This window comes from Scyliorhinus torazame, chromosome 5, assembly GCF_047496885.1.
Source record: "Scyliorhinus torazame isolate Kashiwa2021f chromosome 5, sScyTor2.1, whole genome shotgun sequence".
Classification (NCBI taxonomy): Eukaryota; Metazoa; Chordata; class Chondrichthyes; order Carcharhiniformes; family Scyliorhinidae; genus Scyliorhinus; species Scyliorhinus torazame.
In genome coordinates, this window is record NC_092711.1 from 212,676,377 (window position 1) to 212,693,786 (window position 17,410).

The 17,410-nt window shown below is 47.8% G+C and overlaps 1 protein-coding gene across 1 annotated transcript in view; it reads left to right on the plus strand.

Moving 5' to 3' along the window:
- The first annotated feature begins 989 nt into the window (after positions 1–989).
- The window catches only part of LOC140420930 (sodium- and chloride-dependent neutral and basic amino acid transporter B(0+)-like), a 242,665-nt gene continuing 226,244 nt past the window's right edge, over positions 990–17,410 (plus strand). Inside the window, exon 1 of the mRNA XM_072505092.1 lies at positions 990–1,084. Within this exon, the coding sequence (XP_072361193.1) occupies positions 1,049–1,084 (36 nt within the window). The 5' untranslated portion in view covers positions 990–1,048. The remainder of the gene's footprint in view (positions 1,085–17,410) is intronic.

Sequence of the window (17,410 nt, forward strand, 5' to 3'; positions counted from 1 at the left end):
CCAAGGTCAGAATTGAACCCTCCCTGGAGTTGTGAGGCAGCAGTGCTAACCACACCACCATTTACTTCAGGTGCTCCGGTTTCCTTCCACAGTCCAAAGATGTGGAGCTTAGTGGATTGGCCATGCTAAATTGCCCCTTAGTGCCCAGAGGTTAGGTGGGATTACGGGGATAGGGCGGGGCGGGCAGGGGGTGGGGGGTGATGGGCCTGGATAGGTGCTTTTTCGGTGCGCAGGTGCAGACTCGATGGGTCAAAGCTTGCCCTATGTTTTTGTTCATGTATCGAATGATCTGTCTGAGCTGTACGCAGAACAATACTTTTCATTGTACCTCGGTACACGTGACAATGAACAAATACAAATCCAACTCTGAATAGCTTTGTTCTGCACTGCAGTGATTCTATGATTCTATGAATGCAAATCAAATAATCACCTTTAATCATAAAGAATAACATTTCAAAAGTATTTTAAAAGAACCAATAACATCAGCAATGGCTGTGTAAAAGAGCAAAAAAAAACCTGCTACATAAAAAAACTTCTGCATGCGTTTTCAAACATTGCTCAAAACATAATGAGAATAGATAAGGTAGATAGTCAACATCTTTTCCCAAGGGTAGAGGAGTCTAGAACTAGAGCGCATAGGTTGAAGGTGAGAGGGGAGAGATACAAGAGACCAGAGGGGACATTTCTTCAGAGGGTGGTGAGCATCTGGAACGGGCTGCCAGTGGTAGAGGCGGGTATGATTTTAACACATGGGCAGTGTGGATATAGAGGGATATGGGCCAAATGAAGGCAAGTGGGACTAGTTTAATGATAGAAACTGGGTGGCATGGACAAGCTGGGCCAGAGAGCCTGTTTCCATGCTGTAAACATCTATGGCTCCAAATAAAAGCGTGTTGCCTTCCAAATCAATTTGCAGTTGAAATGCCTGCCCTCAATGGGCGGTCCCAGACTGGACGCGTCATAAGGGGGCGTGGCAAGCCGCGCGAGCGCGCGCCCTCGCGCTCGCGCATGCGCAGACACTCCTGCTGCAGAGGCACCCGGCTGAGGAATGGAGTGGAAATTTCGCCGCTTTTTCCGAGTGCAGGTAAGTGCGCCCTCTTCCCTCCCGCTTTCGGAATCGGCCGGCCCCTGGCTCCCCACCGGCCGAGCTCGCCTTGGAAGTCGGCCGGGCTGGCTTTCGGGGGCGGTCTCTAACTTGCCCCCCCCCCCCCCCGCCCCTCCCCTCGCGATGCATTTTAAAATGGTGGCGGTTGAAGCAGTGAATTGACGCGAGAGCCCAAAGAACGAATAAATGCTCACCTCCCCGACCATCACAGCTTACTTCAATTCCTCAAACCTACTTACTGTTGTTTATATTCACTGAGGAGGAACCTCCTGGAGATTATGGAGAGAAAAAGTTATTCACAGCCTGAAGAAGTCAAATGGATTCAGAACTCTTGTTTCTCTTTCCTCTGATGCTGCCAGACCTGCTGAGTTTATTGAGAATTTTCTGATTTTATTATAAAATCAGATGTTTGGCTGTGAAGGTGAAAAGTGCTTTATTTTAAAAAATGTTGCCTGCAGTACCGTTTTAATATTAAAAATAGCATTAGCAACTAAAATAGATAATACAATCTCCCTGATGAAATGAAATGAAAATCGCTTATTATCACAAGTAGGCTTCAAATGAAGTTACTGTGAAAAGCCCCTAGTCGCCACATTCCGGCCCCTAGATCTACAAGCTGCAGAGGGTATTTGTGTAAGTAAGCACGTTTTGCTTCCCACCCCCCCCCCCCCCCCCCCCCACATTTCCCTGCACACAAGCCACCATCATGCCTTTCAGATACACAAGAAAAGCCATTTAGACAGACAATGCTGGGAGAGCAAGAGCTGGCAGAGGAGCAAGACACTGAGGAAGAAGAAGCAGCATCACTCGCTCTAACATTCACAATGTCCAGCTCAGGTACTGGCACCATGTGTACTTATAGAATAGTATCGAAGTGGAGACTACACATGGTGAGTTACTTGCCATGCACATGCTGAAATCAGCCAGTGGAGAGGTATATGGAAAGGATAAGATACCTTGAGTGGTCAAACGTGAACTCTGCTGCAGTGAACATCAATGGGGTAGCATACAAAAAATGGTGATGGGTATGCATATCGAAATACTAGGTACATTGCTAGAGCCTACGATCACGTAGTCATAGACTTTGGGTCCAACTTGTGCAGAGGGCTTTTGCAGAGTTTTAAGCCTATTCTTTTCAGTCTGGTAGTGATGGCCAGCTCCAGAATCAGAGCCAACCGTCTCGTGGCTGATGTCTCCGATGACTTTTTTTTCTCCTGCTCTATATCATCCCCTCTTCCTCCTGAGTTGGTAAGGGTTGCATGTTCATGATTGAGGAGTTGTGCAAGGTGCTGAAGAACTGCGCAAGCTGGGACACCTCCTTAGTTTTGGGAGGAGACCTGAGTAAGACTGGAACAAATAATGTTTCACACTTACCAGAAAAAACATGCAGAGCTGGACCGACAGGGTTCCAACACATTAGTTGGGGGAAGTGCATATAAGTCAAAGAATAAGTTGTTCAATGTTGAACAAGTGCAGTCATGCAAAGTTGTGGTGCTAGATGGAGTCGGGTGCAGCCTCTGTTCAAAAGAAGCAGCCCCATTTCAACTCTTGAGCTCTCAGTTCTCAACCCTCTACACTGTTCCAATGGAGCTCAACATAAGCTCCAGGAATTGCACCTTATCTTTTAATTGAGCATTTTGCAGCCTTCAGTGAATTCAACAATTTCATACCAAACACTTCCTTGCATTTTTTTCCAGACCTAACCTCAAGACCGATCTTGGTTTCTTTACTTGTCCCATTGCTACCTTATTTTTCCTTGCTCAATCACCCTTTTTGTCATTTAGTGCGCGATTTAATTGGAAAATTACTAAATATCGTATTGGGCATGACTTCACAGGTGCTTCCCGATGACCAGGCTGGTGAGACCACGGCCCATGTTTAATGGCACTTACTGCTGGAAATGATCCCCATGAGCTTCAGGGTGGAACTGGCTGTCTTCGCCTCAACCGTGCCAACAGCTCCCCACTAACAAGGGGGAGTTGCTTATAAACTTCACCTCCCTGGCACAGTGGTCACAAAGCAAAAGCCCCCAATGTAGACCACGTCCAGGTAACGTGTGTGCAGAAGACAGGAGTCAGATTTTGGCATAAAGCTGAGGAGCACCAGTGCTTTCCTCTCAGCGAGTTATCATCACTCACCTGCCTTATATATTGACCCACTGCCAGTGCTGACAAGGTCCCATCACCCTGGAATGATGTTACACAGAGCTGGGAGAATGGAACAGGGTAGCCGGGAGCGGTGTCTGTCTGTGTGTAATGGGGGTGGGAGAAGGAGCGATTTAGAGGAGGTAAGAGAAGAATGAGCTGACGGACAAAGCCTCACCCTATGAGAAATAGGCGAGGATGAGGGCCTTCCTGGCCCTGGTGCATGCTGGACCCTCGCCGCTGCTTACCCTCCTTACTCTGGCTCTCCCCACTGGTCCTCCAGCTCTTTCTCACATGAGGTTGCATGTCTCTTCTCCAGCATGTCACCCCGCTGGTGTGCCAGGTTGTGGAGGACACAGCAGGTCACCACAAAGCGGGTGACTCTGGGGGTACAGTAGTGCACCACCAGAGCGGTCCAGGCATCCAAACCACATTTTAAGCAGTTCAATGCACCACACAATGGTATATCGGGTCTCTGCATCGGTCCCCAGCCTCTACACTGGCATCATTCAGGACCTCGGTATGTACCTCATTCCCAAGGAGTCAACCCTTTCATTCTGAGGTGGTTCTCTGAAGACAGCGGAGATCTCCAAATGTCTCAGGGTGTAGCTGTCCTGCACGCTCCCTGGGAAGCGTACACACACATGCAGGAGGTGGTGGTCGCCCACAAGTTAACATTCGGGGAATGGAACCCCTTCCTGTTAATGAAGGGCACTCACATGCCCCGGTGTGCTCAAGGTGACATGCATGCCATCAGTTACCCCTTGGACCTGGTGCATTTCTGGCGATGGAGAATTCTGCTGCCCAGGCATCGTGATGGGCTTGGTACAGCTCAAAGTTAATATAGTCAGCCGCCTGGACATACCAGGCACCAGTGTCATTGTGGATGCACTTGTGGGCTATAGCTTGGGAAATGCCGCACAGGTCCCTGCTTGAGTCCTGGAATTAACCTGTTGCATAAACGTGCAGAGCTGTGGTGACCTTCATGACCACTGGGAATGGGTGTTGTCCTACTCCACAGGGTGCCAAGCCTGCAAGGCCATGACACAGGTGCTGCATAGTCTCCTTGTTGAGATCGAGCCTCCTATGACACATGTTGCCAGTGACGCCTGGCCACCTTGGGCCAACTGCGGCGCAACTGCTGCCCTCCCCAACCTCCTGAGTGGCCGGGTCTGTAGGGTGTAAGCAGCTCCCTGCACATGGGGTGCCGCTGTGAGCCTGCGTCAATGCTCCGGCATCTGGCTGCCACCAGCCCCACGAGAGCTGCCGCCGTGGGGATTGACGACACCATCCATTTGGTTGTGTAAGGAATTAGAGAGAGACCGACAATCAGTAAGGGATTGCACCCCAGGACCTCAAATCCCTCGAGACTCCTCCACCCTTATGTGTCCCTCCTCCTCTCATAGTGCCATCCACCGAACCAGTTGTGCTGGAGGATCCCGCCGTGCACACTCATGCCCGGCCGCATCAGGAGCCCCTAGACCCAGACCTCTTCTGGGAAAACTCTGGGACTGTGCTCCGATATCCTCCCCCGAACCACAGGCCCTTTGGTTGCGGGGATATCCCAAGTGCTGAAGCCAACCTTTGGGTGTTTGTTGGCTTTTGCCTCTTGTGTAGGCGTCACCAGGGTTCAGGCCCAGACTTCTCAATGTTATTTAGAATGCTCTGCAATAAAACTCATCTGAGACATGGCACATGTACCCACGAGAATGCTCGAGCTCTCTTGAAGTCCAACCAATTAAACAAATTAAGGGACAAATCAAAAGGGGCCACTCCTGATCGGGGCACTGTCCAAATTAAAACATAGATCAACTGAAACTTATACTCAAACCAAAATGTGAGCAAACGGATCTGAAAAACAACTGAGACCCAGTGGTGTCCACTGGCTTGCAATGCCTTGGAAGGACACCACGTGCACCCTCTCCAGGGACACCTGGTTGCAAATGAAAACCCAGAAGAGGGGCAGACATTTGGGTTGGATGACCCCCTCGATCGCTCGCTGCCTGGACCAATTAATGGCAAGTTTCGCCAAGCCCTGGAGCAGTGTTAATGAGGAAGTCCTCATCCTTCCCTATCCCTCTCTACCCACACCGTGTGCCCATAGAGCAGGAGCATGGGACTGAAGTGCAAACAAAACTTTCATGAAGAGGTTTGATAAACTGAAAAGGGGTTTAGCCTAATAAGTTTAACTTTGAGGTCACAGATGGCATCTGCCATGAACTGGACACTCGCTGCTGCTGGATGTGCCAACTCAGGTGTCATCCAGCCCACTCCGCCATCAATCATGTCCCCGATTCTGGTCACTCCGGCAGCCACAGCCCTCTGCTCCGCCAGTCATTTGATGGTACTGGTGGATGTGCAGATTTCTGAGTTGCGGCTCCCTGACAACAGCCCTACTCCTGACTGAGTGCGCTGTGGCACGAGACGACCATGTTTCAGACTTTGAGAAGGTCCTGGTAAAAGATGAGCGGCACCTGCAGGGTGTAACGAAGACCCCTTGGGTCGTAGGTCAGGCAGTGCACTTGGCGGAAGAAATACCTCGCCAGGGCACACCGCCGGTACCTCTACTTTGAGCCTCCTCCACAATGAAGGGACCGAAGGTGGAAGGTTGTCACATCTATGAAGGTACACCAACACCTAACTGCTCTCCTTAAGCAGGAGATTCAGACCATCAGCAGCGACCCAGTACAGTCTTGTCCCACAAGAAGTGTATGAGAATTCTCTGGAAGTTTCATCAGGGGAGGAGTCAAAATAACCAGCGGTACCACAACATTGAGGCAACCAGCTGGCTTATGACGAGATCTCCATTCTAAGACATCAGTCCTGTCCAGCATCCCAAGCGATTGGTGACGTTGGCCTCCAGCTACTGTCAGTTCGCCGGCCAGGATCCCTCAGCCAAGCAAAGGTGAACTCCCAAGTAGAGGATGCTGGTCCTGTTCTGTGAAAGGGTGGAGTTACTCTGGTAGAGGCTCCATTTGGCAAAGACTGACTAGGAGTCTGGAGCACTTGCCCAGCTGATACTGGCAGAGTCGCGGCAGTGTACACAGCCTGGCAGTCGCGCCTCCTACGCAGGTCAGCTGTGAACATTAGGAGCACTTCATCAGCATAGGCTGAAAGCATCACCCCGATGCCTGGCCCGTGTAGCCCCGCCAACCTGCTTTGCAGGAAAGGCTCCATGCAGATTGAATAAAGTTGGCCAGACAAGGGACAGCCCTGACGCACTCCACTCGCAAAGTGAACGGGTACTGTCAGGGACCCATTTACCATAATGAGACACTGGCAGTGTACGGGTGACAAAAAGTGCGTCCTGAACCCATGTGTTTGCAGCGCTCCGAATAAATATTCGTGATCCACCCTGACAAACACTTCCTGATCAAGTGACAGGAAGGCACTCTACTGGGACTAGTGAATCAGGTCAGGTGAATTTTATCATGAATGGTCTGGCCGGGACCATGTAGGACTCGTCAGGGTGGATCATGTCGTCCAGCACGGTGCCAAGGCTTAAAGATACGTATGTCTTTAGTGAAGATTTTATAATCCATGATGCGGAGGGAGACAGGTTGCCAGTTTTTAAGTAGGCGGAAGACCGAAATCCTCCTTGAGCAGCAGGGTAATGGTTATCCTGCGCCATGAAAGAGGTATCTCGCTGGCCATGAGACTTTTCCCCCAGGGCCCCCATGCAGCCCTGAAAAACTCCACAGTCAGCCTGATCAGCTGTAAGGACCAGCATCCTCTACTTGGGAGTTCACCTTTGCTTGGCTGAGGAATCCTGGTACCGATCAGGTACTCTCACAAAATCGGTAAACAAGTCACTGGACTATTCCCGAGAAGCTGCCCTCCAGATCCGAAACGAGGGATCCATCAGTCAGTAGTGTTAGGAACTGCTGACCGATCCCACGCCTTTTTTACAGAGAGTAGAAGAAGGGGGAGTCGAGGTCCATGTCTGTGAGGATCTCTATACGTATTGGGGGAACTGAAGATAGATGGAAGTAACCAATATACCAACCTTCCATTGTTCTTCCTCTCCAGCTAGATGTTGCATCAGCTTCCTGTTTTCTGAAGCAGGTTGGAAGGCCTTTAGGCCCTAGGCCTTTGCAGTTGATCAGGCAACAAAACAGTCCCAGCTCCTCCTTCCTTCCTCCCTCTTCTTAGGCTGCAGATGTTGCTGCTGATGCAGTCAGTGTTCAGCTGGTCCCAGGCTCCAGTCTATGTCCAGGGACTCGTCTGCAGTCTAAGCTTGCCTCACTCTCCCTCCAGCAGCTCCACGCAGTAGACTCAGTAGTGGGGAAATAGAAAAATTGGCCTTGCCCAGAGCAAGCCAGACGGGAGAAAGAGAGCTCCCCTCCTTTTCTCCCACCCAGGCAGCAGGTTGTCTCCTTCCTTTCCTTTCTTCAGTCTCCAGAAGGAAAGAAGCAGCAGCATTTAAATGCACAGCCTCCAGGTAGTTGCAGCTACAAGCAGCAAACACAACCTATACCACCATTTGAGAATATTTTGTTTGTTAATCCGTCAACAATGCCTTTATACAAACAAAGGTAAAAACAGACGACACAATACTCGATACATCACATTAACCAGCAACTGACAAGGAAAAAGCACCATTCCATACAAGGCACCTTTTTGCTGCAGAGTATCGGTGCAAACACAAAGCTACAACGATTATACGAAGAAAACCACAAAAGTGAATTTATACAGAAAATGAAATACACGTTAAAACAGTCAACAGCAGGGGAGGTTGTAGCGTAGTGGTATTGTCACTGGACTAGTCATCCAGAGAACCAGGGTAATGTTCTGGGTTCCAGGTTTTGAATCCCACCATGGCAGATGGTGAAATGTGAATTCAATAAAAATCTGGAATGAAAAGCCTGATGCTGACCATGAAACTTTTGCCAATTGTAAAACCCATCTGGTTTACTAATGTCCTTCAAAGAAGGAAATCTGCCATCCTTACCGGTCTGGCCTACATGTGACTGCAGATCCACACAGCGACTCTTAACTGCCCCAGCAAGCCACTGAGTTCAAGGGCAATTAGGGATGGGCAACAAATGTTGTTCCAGCCAGCGATGCCCACATCCTATGAACGAATAAAAAAAGTACAACGAAGTAAACAAATCCAAAGAAACCTGCCGCTCCCTTCCCCTCCCGCAACCCCAGCAGTAATCTCTTGGGACATAGGGTAACAATACACCGGAAAGTTACACCGTCGCAAAGCATGGTGGAAGAACGAGAGCACTCCTTCCCCCTCTCCAGCAGTGGTGACAGCTTCCGTACTCCAGGCCACATAAGCAAGAGGGCTGCAGCAGACAAAAGAACTCCTTTGTCTTGGCCCCAAGCTACAGAAGCAAGAGGGGAGGCATCAGACAAGTACACGGCCTCCAAGCATATAGCAATCCACAACTGTACAACAGCAAACGCACAGCCTCCATACATTAAATATGAACAGTCAACTGTACAACAAACTCACCAGCAATCCACCAAAGCATTTCTGAAAGTTCCTCAGTTGAATGTGGCTACCACCCTTCCCCTCCATAAGCACTGGCAGCAGAAAGAGTGTGGCAGCAAGCAAATATACTGCTTCCGGACATTAAACATTGAAAAGTCAACACTACAATAAAGGCACCAAGACATGTAAAATGTAATTGTCTCTCCGTTGTTTCTATGTATCCACACTTTCCCAGTTTTACTTTCCCACCCCTTGTTTTTTTAATTAATGTGTTTTTTTTATTTATGCAGTTTTTGCTTTTGTTATCTCTTTTTGGTTTCTCTTTGCGTATACCTGTAAATTTACCGTGTACAAAAAAAACAAAAACAATTTTTAAAAAAAAGAATACACCGGAAAGTCACACCATGCAGAGCACAGCAGAAGAGCAAGAGGGCAGCCCTTCCACCTTACTGGCAGTGGCTACTCCAGGCCTCCAAATCAAAAGAGGCTGCTGCAGGCAAACACACGGCCTTCGGGCATTAAACAATTGACAGTGCAATAGCAAACGCAGGCTTCCGGATTTTAAACGGTCAACAGCACAATAAAGCCACCAATCTGGAAAAGCATTTGCTCAATACCTTCAGAAAATAGCATCGTCAAATCGGCCCGCCACTCCTTTCCCCTCTCCAGCACTGGTAGTGATCATCGCACTTCCTCCCTTTCCATTCACTCCAGGCCACAGAAGCAAAAGAGGCAACAGCAGACAGACACAGTTTCTAGACAACAAACATGAAACGGTGAACAGTACAATAAAGTCTCCAGCAATCTGCAAAAGCATTTCCTCGGTACCTTCAACAAATGGTGTAGTTGAATCGGCCCACCGCCCCTTCCCCCTCTCAGCACTGGTAGGGATCATCTTACTTCCTCCCTTTCCAGGCACCAGGCCACAGAAGCAAAAGAGGTGGCGGCATACAGACATGGTTTCCAGGCATTATACACTTAACAGTGCAATAAAGTCACCAGCAACTTGCTCTTTGCAAGTTGCTCAGTTGAGTCGGGCCACCAAACTTTCCTCTTCATCAGCACTGACATTGACAGTAGTTTTATCTCACTCCCTCTTGTTCCTCACTCCAGACCACAGAAGCAAAGAGGCTGCAGCAAGCAGACACACAACTTCCGGGCACCTGTAACAGCATTTGCGTCACTCTGCCTCTTTTCCCCTCTTGTAGCTCCCAGCAGTAGACTCTCAATGGTAGGAATAATCATACCAGAAAGTCACACAAACATAAAACACAGCAGAAGAGTGAAATAGCTCCCCTTCCCCTTCAGAGTGGTGGTAGACCCGCTGACATTCTCCATTTGCTTTATTCCAGGCATAGAAGCAGAAGAGGCAACAGGAAACAAACACTAGGCCTTTTGCAGCCAAGAGTAGGAGCAAACAGCACACATAACCTGAAGCTACTTGAGAATATTTTGTATATTAAACGGTCAACAATACCTTTATAAAAAAAGACAATAACAAACAACTTAACAGTCCACATATCACAATAACTGACAAGAAAAGGCACCGTGGTGTACATAGACACCTTTTCGATACAGAATGTGGGTACAAACACAGCGCTACTACAGTGTATTTATACAAAGACAACTAAATGTATGTTAAACATCAAGTACGATGAAGTTACCAATATCGGAATCAACCCGCCACTCTCCTGCAACTACCAGTAGCAGACTCCCATCAGTGGAAAGTTGTTTAAGGGTAGCGTAACAATACATTGAAAATCACACTGATGCAGAGCATGGTGGAAGAGCAAGAGAGGACCCCTTGCCCCTCTCCAACACGGGCATTAGTTCTGTACTCCAAGCCATAGAAGCCAAAAGGGGCTGCAACAGACAAATACCCAGCCACCAGGCATTAAACAACCGTGCATATCTTCTGGATATTGAACAGTCAACTACAATAAAGCTATCTGCAAAAGCATTTCCTCAGTATCTTCAGTAAATGGCATAGTCAAAATGACCTGCCACCCCTCTTTCTCTACCCACCCCCTCCCGCACCCCTCTTCAGCTCTGGTAGAATTCATCTTACATCTTTCCTTTCCATTGCACTCGTAAGCCACAGAAGCAAAACAGGTGGCACCAGACAGACACATGGCTTCCAGACAGTAAACATTAAAAAGTCAACAGTACAATAAGGCCACCAGCAATCTGCAAAAGCATTTCCTCAATACCTTCAGTGAATGGCGTAGTCGAATCAGCCAACCACCCCTTTCCCATCCACAGCACTGATCGGGGTCATCTTCCTCCCTTTCCATGCATTTCAGGCAATAGAAACGAAAGAGGCGGCAGCAGACAGACACACGGTTCAAACATGAAACGGTCAACAATGCAATAAGGCCACCAACAATCTACAAAAGCACTGTCCTCAGTATCTTCAGCAAATGGCACAGTCGAATTAGCCTGCCAGCCCTTCCCCCTCTTCAGTACTGATAGGGGCCATCTTACTTCTATTCCATGCCCTCCAGGGCACCAAAGCAAAAGAGATAGCATGCAGACGGACACGGTTTCCAATTATTAAACATTAAACAGTCCAAATTGCAATAAACTCACCAGCAACCTGCAAAGCAGTCCTTCAATACCTTCAGCAAGCTGCTCAGTTGAATAAGGCTACCAAACCACCCTTCCTTCAGCACCAGCAGGCAGATGGGCAAAGGGGGCGGGGTTGCATTGTTAGTAAGGAATGAAGTTAAATCGACAGCAAGGAGCGATATAGGTTCAGAAGGCATAGAATCTCGATGGATAGAGTTGAAGAATCGCAAAAGTAAAAAGACCCTGATGGGCCCCCGAACAGAAGGGGCTGGTTTAGTACAGTGGCTAAATAGCTGGCTTTTAAAGCAGGTCAGCAGTGCGGGTTCAATTCCCGTACCAGCCTCCCCGAACAGGGACCAGAATATGGCGACTAGGGCCTTTTCACGATAATTTCATTTGAAGCCTACTTGTGACAATAAACAATTTTCATTTCATCGTCGGGATGAGGGGCAGAAAATAAGTTACGAGATAGAAAAGGCATATAATAAGGCAATATTGGGCAGCACGGTGGAATAGTGGGTTAGCCATGCAGCCTCACGGCGCCGAGGTTCCAGGTTCGATCCCGGCTCTGGGCCACTGTCCGTGTAGAGTTTACACATTCTCCCCATGTTTGCGTGGGTTTCGCCCCCACAACCCAAATATGGGGAGGTTAGGTGGATTGGCCATGCTAAATTGTCCCTTAATTGGAAAAAATTAATTGGTTACTGTAAATTTATTTTTAAAAAGGCAATATTACAATAATCATGAGGAACTTCAAAATGCAGGTGGGCTGGGAAAATCAGATTGGCAGTGGATCCCAAGGAAAGAAATTTGTGGAATTTCTAAGAGATGGGTTTTTTTGGAGCAGCTTGTGACAGAGCCTACTAAGGAACAGACAATTCTGGATTTGGTGATTTATAATGAGGCAAACTTGTTTAGGAAACTTAAGGTGAAGGAACCTAAGGGAGCAGTGACAACTATATGATAGAATGTACCCTGCAGTTTGAGAGGGAGAAGCTGGAATCAGATGTAACGGTGTTACAATTAAATGAGGATAACTACAAAGACATGAGGGAGGAGCTGGCCAGAGTTGATTGCAGCGAAGACAGTGGAACAGCAATGGCAGGAGCTTTTTGGGATCATTCGTGAGGCACAACAGAAATTCATCCCAAGGAGGAGAAAACATGCTAAGGGGAGGACGAGGCATCCATGGTTGATGAGGGAAGTCAAGGACAGCATAAAAGCAAAAGAAAAAGCATACAAAGTGACAAGGATTAGTGGGAAGCCGGAAGATTGAGAAGCCTTTAAAAGTGAGCAGAGGACAACAAAAAAAGAAATAAGGGGGGAGAAAATGAAATGTGAGTGTAAGCTAGCTAGTAATATAAAATAAGATCGGGAAAGTTTTTTTCAATATATGATTGTAAGAGAGAGGCAAAAATAGACATTGGACCACTGGAAAATGTGGTTGGAGAAGTAATAATAGGAAACTGAGAAGTGGCAGAGGAACTGAATAGCAACTTTGCATCAGTCTTCACGGTGGAAGACATCAGTGGGATGCCAAGCTCCAGGAGAATCAGGGGGCACAGGTGAGTAGTGGCCATCACTAAGGAGAAGGTTCTGGGGAAACTGAAAGGTCTGAAGGTGGATAAGTCACCTGGACTGGATGGATGCCACGGTTCTAAAAGAGATAATTGAAATTGTGGAGGCATTGGTGGTGATCGTTCAGGAATCACTGAAGGCAGGGAGGGTCCCAGAAGACTGCAAAGTGGTGAATGTAACACCCCTGTTTAAGAAGGGAAGGAGGCAGAAGACGGGAAATTATAGGCCGGTTCGCCTGACTTCGGTCATTAGTAAGATTTTAGAGTCCATTATTAAAGATGAGATTGCGGAGTACTTAAAAGTGCATGATACAGTAGGACTGAGTTAGCACGGCTTCGTCAAGGGGAGATCATGTCTGACAAATCTGTTAGAGTTCTTTGAGGAGGTTTCAAGGAAGTTAGACAAAGGAGAACCAGCGGACGAGATTTATTTCAATTTCCAGAAGGCCTTTGACAAGGTGCCGCATGGGAGACTGTAAATAAGTTATGAGCCCATGATGTTTAGGGTAGATCCTGGCATGGATAGAGGATTGGCTGACCGGCAGAAGGCGGAGAGTGGGGATAAAGGGGTCCTTTTCAAGATGGCAGCTTGTGACAAGTGGAATGCCTCAGGGCTCGGTGCTGGGACCACAACTTTTCACAATATACGCTAACAATTTGGAAGAAGGAACTGAAGGCACTGTTGCTAAGTTTGCAGATGATACAAAGATATGAGAAGGGACAGGTAGTATTGAGGAAGCAGGGAGGCTGCAGAAGGACCTGGACAGGCTAGGAGAGTGGGCAAAGAAGTGGCAGATGGAATACAATGTGGAAAAGTGAGGCTATGCACTTTGGGAGGAGGAATGGAGGCATAGACTTCTAAATGGGGAAATGCTCAGGAAATCAGAAGCACAAAGGAACTTGGGAGTCCTTGTTCAAGATTCTCTGAAGGTTAACATGCAGGTTCAGTCAGCAGTTAGGAAGATAAATGCAATATTAGCATTCATGTCGAGAGGGCTGAATACAAGAGCAGGGATGTACTTCTGAGGCTGTATAAGGCTCTTGTCAGACCCATTTGGAGTATTGTGAGCAGTTCTGGGCCCTGTATCTAAGGAAAAATGTGCTGGCCTTGGAAGGGGTCCAGAGGAGGTTCACAAGAATAATCCCTGGAATGAAGAGCTTGTCGTATGAAGAACATTTAAGGTCTTTGGGTCTGGACTCGTTGGAGTTTAGAAGAATGAGTCGGGATCTTATTGAAACTTACAAGATACTGCGAGGCCTGGATAGTGCGGATGTGAAGAGGATGTTTCCACTAGTAGGAAAAGCTGGAACCAGAGCGCATAATCTCAGGCTAATGGGATGATCTTTTAAAACACAGATGATCAGGAATTTTTTCAGCCAGAGGGTGGTGAATCAGTGGAACTCTTTGCCACAGAAGGCTGTGGAGGCAAATCACTTGAGTGTGTAAGACAGAGATAGATAGGTTCTTGATTAATAAGGGAATCGAGAAAAGGCAGGAGAACGGGGATGAGAAAAATATCAGCCATGGTTGAATGGCAGAGCAGACTATGGGCCAAGTGGCCTAATTCTGCTCCTAGGTCTTATGGTCTTACTTACCAGTCCACATATATTACAAATTAACCGACAAGAAAAAGGCACCATGTCATGCACACAGTCCCCATTTCACGACAAAATATTGGTACAAACAATGCTACAACAGTGGATTTATACAAAGGAAACCAAACACACATTTTTTCATTTTTCAAATAGTCAACAACACAATGAAGTTACCAGCATTCAGATCGACTTGGGGGTAGCGCAACAATACACCGGAAAGCCATACTGACGCAGAGCATGGCGGAAGAGCGAGGAAGCATCCCTTGCGGACTCCCGCCAGAGACTAAAGGGGCTGTAACAGCCAAACATTACAATGAAGTTACTAGCATCCGAATCAACCTGCTGCTCTCTTCCTCTCCTGCAGCCCCAATACTAGACTTTCATCAATGGAAAGTCAGCTGGGAAACAATGCAACAATACACCGGAAAGCCAAACTGATGCAGAGCATGGCAGAAAACATGAGAGCACCCTCTTCCGATGTCCACCACAGACAAAAGGGGCTGCAGCTGACAGATACAAGGCCTCCAGACATCAATCAGTCAATAGCATAAGAAATTTTACCCCCCCCAACCCCACCTCCCCTTGCAGCTGCAGCAATAGTCCCACATCAGTGGAAAATCTCTCCGGGATTAGCAAAGCAATACACTGGAAAAGTCACACTGAGACAGAGTGTGAAGGAAGAGCAAGAGAGCACCCATTCCCCCTCTGCAGCAGGCAGAACAGAATTTACAGTGCAGAAGGAAGCAATTCAGCCCATCGAGTCTGGACCGGCCACCCTACCCAAGCCCAGACCTCCATCCTATCCCCGTAACCCAGCAACCTAACTTTTTAAAATAAATTTAGAGTACCCAATTCATTTTTTCCAATTAAGGGGCAATTTGGCGTGTTCAATCCACCTACCTTGCACATCTTTGGGTTGTGGGGGCAAAACCCACGCAAACACGGGGAGAATGTGCAAACTCCACGCGAACAGTGACCCAGAGCCGGGACCAAACCTGGGACCTCGGCGCCGTGAGACTGCAGTGCTACCACTGCGCCACCGTGCTGCTCTCCAGCAACCTAACCTAACCTTATTGGACACTAAGGACAATTTAGCATAGCCAATCCACCTAACCTGCACATCTTTGGACTGTGGGAGGAAACTGGAGCACCCAGAGGAAACCCACGCAGACATGAGGAGAATGTGCAGACTCCGCACAGACAGTGACCCAAGCCGCAAATCGAACCTGGGACCTTGATGCTGTGAAACAACTGTGCTAACCACTGTGCTACTGTCCCACCCACTGGCAGTGGTTCTGCACTCCAGGCCACAAAAGCATAACGGGTTGCAGCAAACAAGCCCACAGACTCCAGGCATTAAACAGTGAACAGCAACGGTACAATAGCAAGCATACACCTCCCAAACATTGAACAGAAGCAAGCAATACCAAGAAAAAGCACCAGCAATTTGCATGGCCTCCAAACCTGAAACAGGAAACAGTCACCAGCATAATAAAGCCACCAACAAATTTCAACTGCATTTCTTCATGATCTTCAAGTTGCTCAGTTTAAGCAAACTCCCACCCTTCCCCTCCCGTAGTACCGGCTTCAGTCACCACTCCACCAGTTGGTCCAGGCCACAGAAGCAAACGAGGCAGTGGCAAACAAACACTAGGCCTTCAGGCATTTTGCAGCCAAAAGCAGGAGCACACATCACACACAACCTGTATCTACTAGAGAATATTTTATTTATTAAACGCTCAATGGTACCTTTTTACAAATAATTTTTTTTAAAAACAAGCTACTTAACAATCCACATGTCACATTAACCATTGATCGACAGGGAAAAGGCACTTTGCCATGTACACAGGCACCTTTTCACTACAAAACATCAGTACAAACACAAAGTCACAATATAGTTGCACGAAGATACCAAATACACATTAAAAATGAACAGTCAATAATACAAAAAATGTACTAGTGTTCAAATCAACCCACTGCACTCTCCTGCAACTCTCAGCAGCAGACTAGCCAGAGATCACACTGACGCAGGGTATGGTGGAACAGTGAGAGCACCCCTTTTCAGACTCCTGCCACAGACAAAAGGGGCTGCAGTAGACAAACATACCTCCAGACAGTAAATAGCAAACAAGCAACAATACAATGAAGTTACCAGCATTCGAAACAACCTGCCGCTCTCTCCCCCTCTCACAGCTCCCAGCAGCAAACTCGCAGCAGTTGAAAGCCGTTTGGGGGTAGTGCACCAATACAACGGAAAACCATACTGACGGAGTGCATGGTGAAGGAGCGAGAAAGCACCCCTTTCCCAGCAACACGGCCTCCAGATATTAATGAATAAACAGGCAACTGTACAATGAGGTTACAGCATATGAATCAACCCACTGCTCTCTCCCACTCCCGCAGCCCCCAGCAGTAGACTTGCATCAATTAAATGTCAGCTGTGAATAATACAACAATACACCGGAAAGCCACACTGATGCAGAGCATGGAGGAAAACGAGAGAGCATCTAGACCCAGCCCACCGACAAAAAGGGGCTGCAGCAGACAGACACACAGCCTCCAGACATCAAACGGTCAACAGCATATGAAATTCCCTCCCTGCAGCTCCAGCAGTAGACCCATATCAGTGGAAAGTCGCTCAGGGTTGAAAAGTCATACTGACAGAGTATGGCAGAAGAGCAAGAGAGCACCCCTTCCCCCTCTGCAGCACTGGAAGTGGTTCTGCACTCTAAGCCACAAAAGCAAAAAGGGCTGCAGCAAACAAGCCCACACATTCCAGGCATTAAACAATAAACAGCAACGGTACAATAGCAAGGATACGCCTTGCAAACATTGAATAGAAGAAGCAACAATACGAACAGGCACCAGAAATTTGCAAGGCCTTCAATCCTGAAACAATAAACAGTCACCAGCACAATAAAGCCACCAACAACCTTCAACGGCATTTCTTCATGATCTTCAAGTTGCTCAGGGGCAG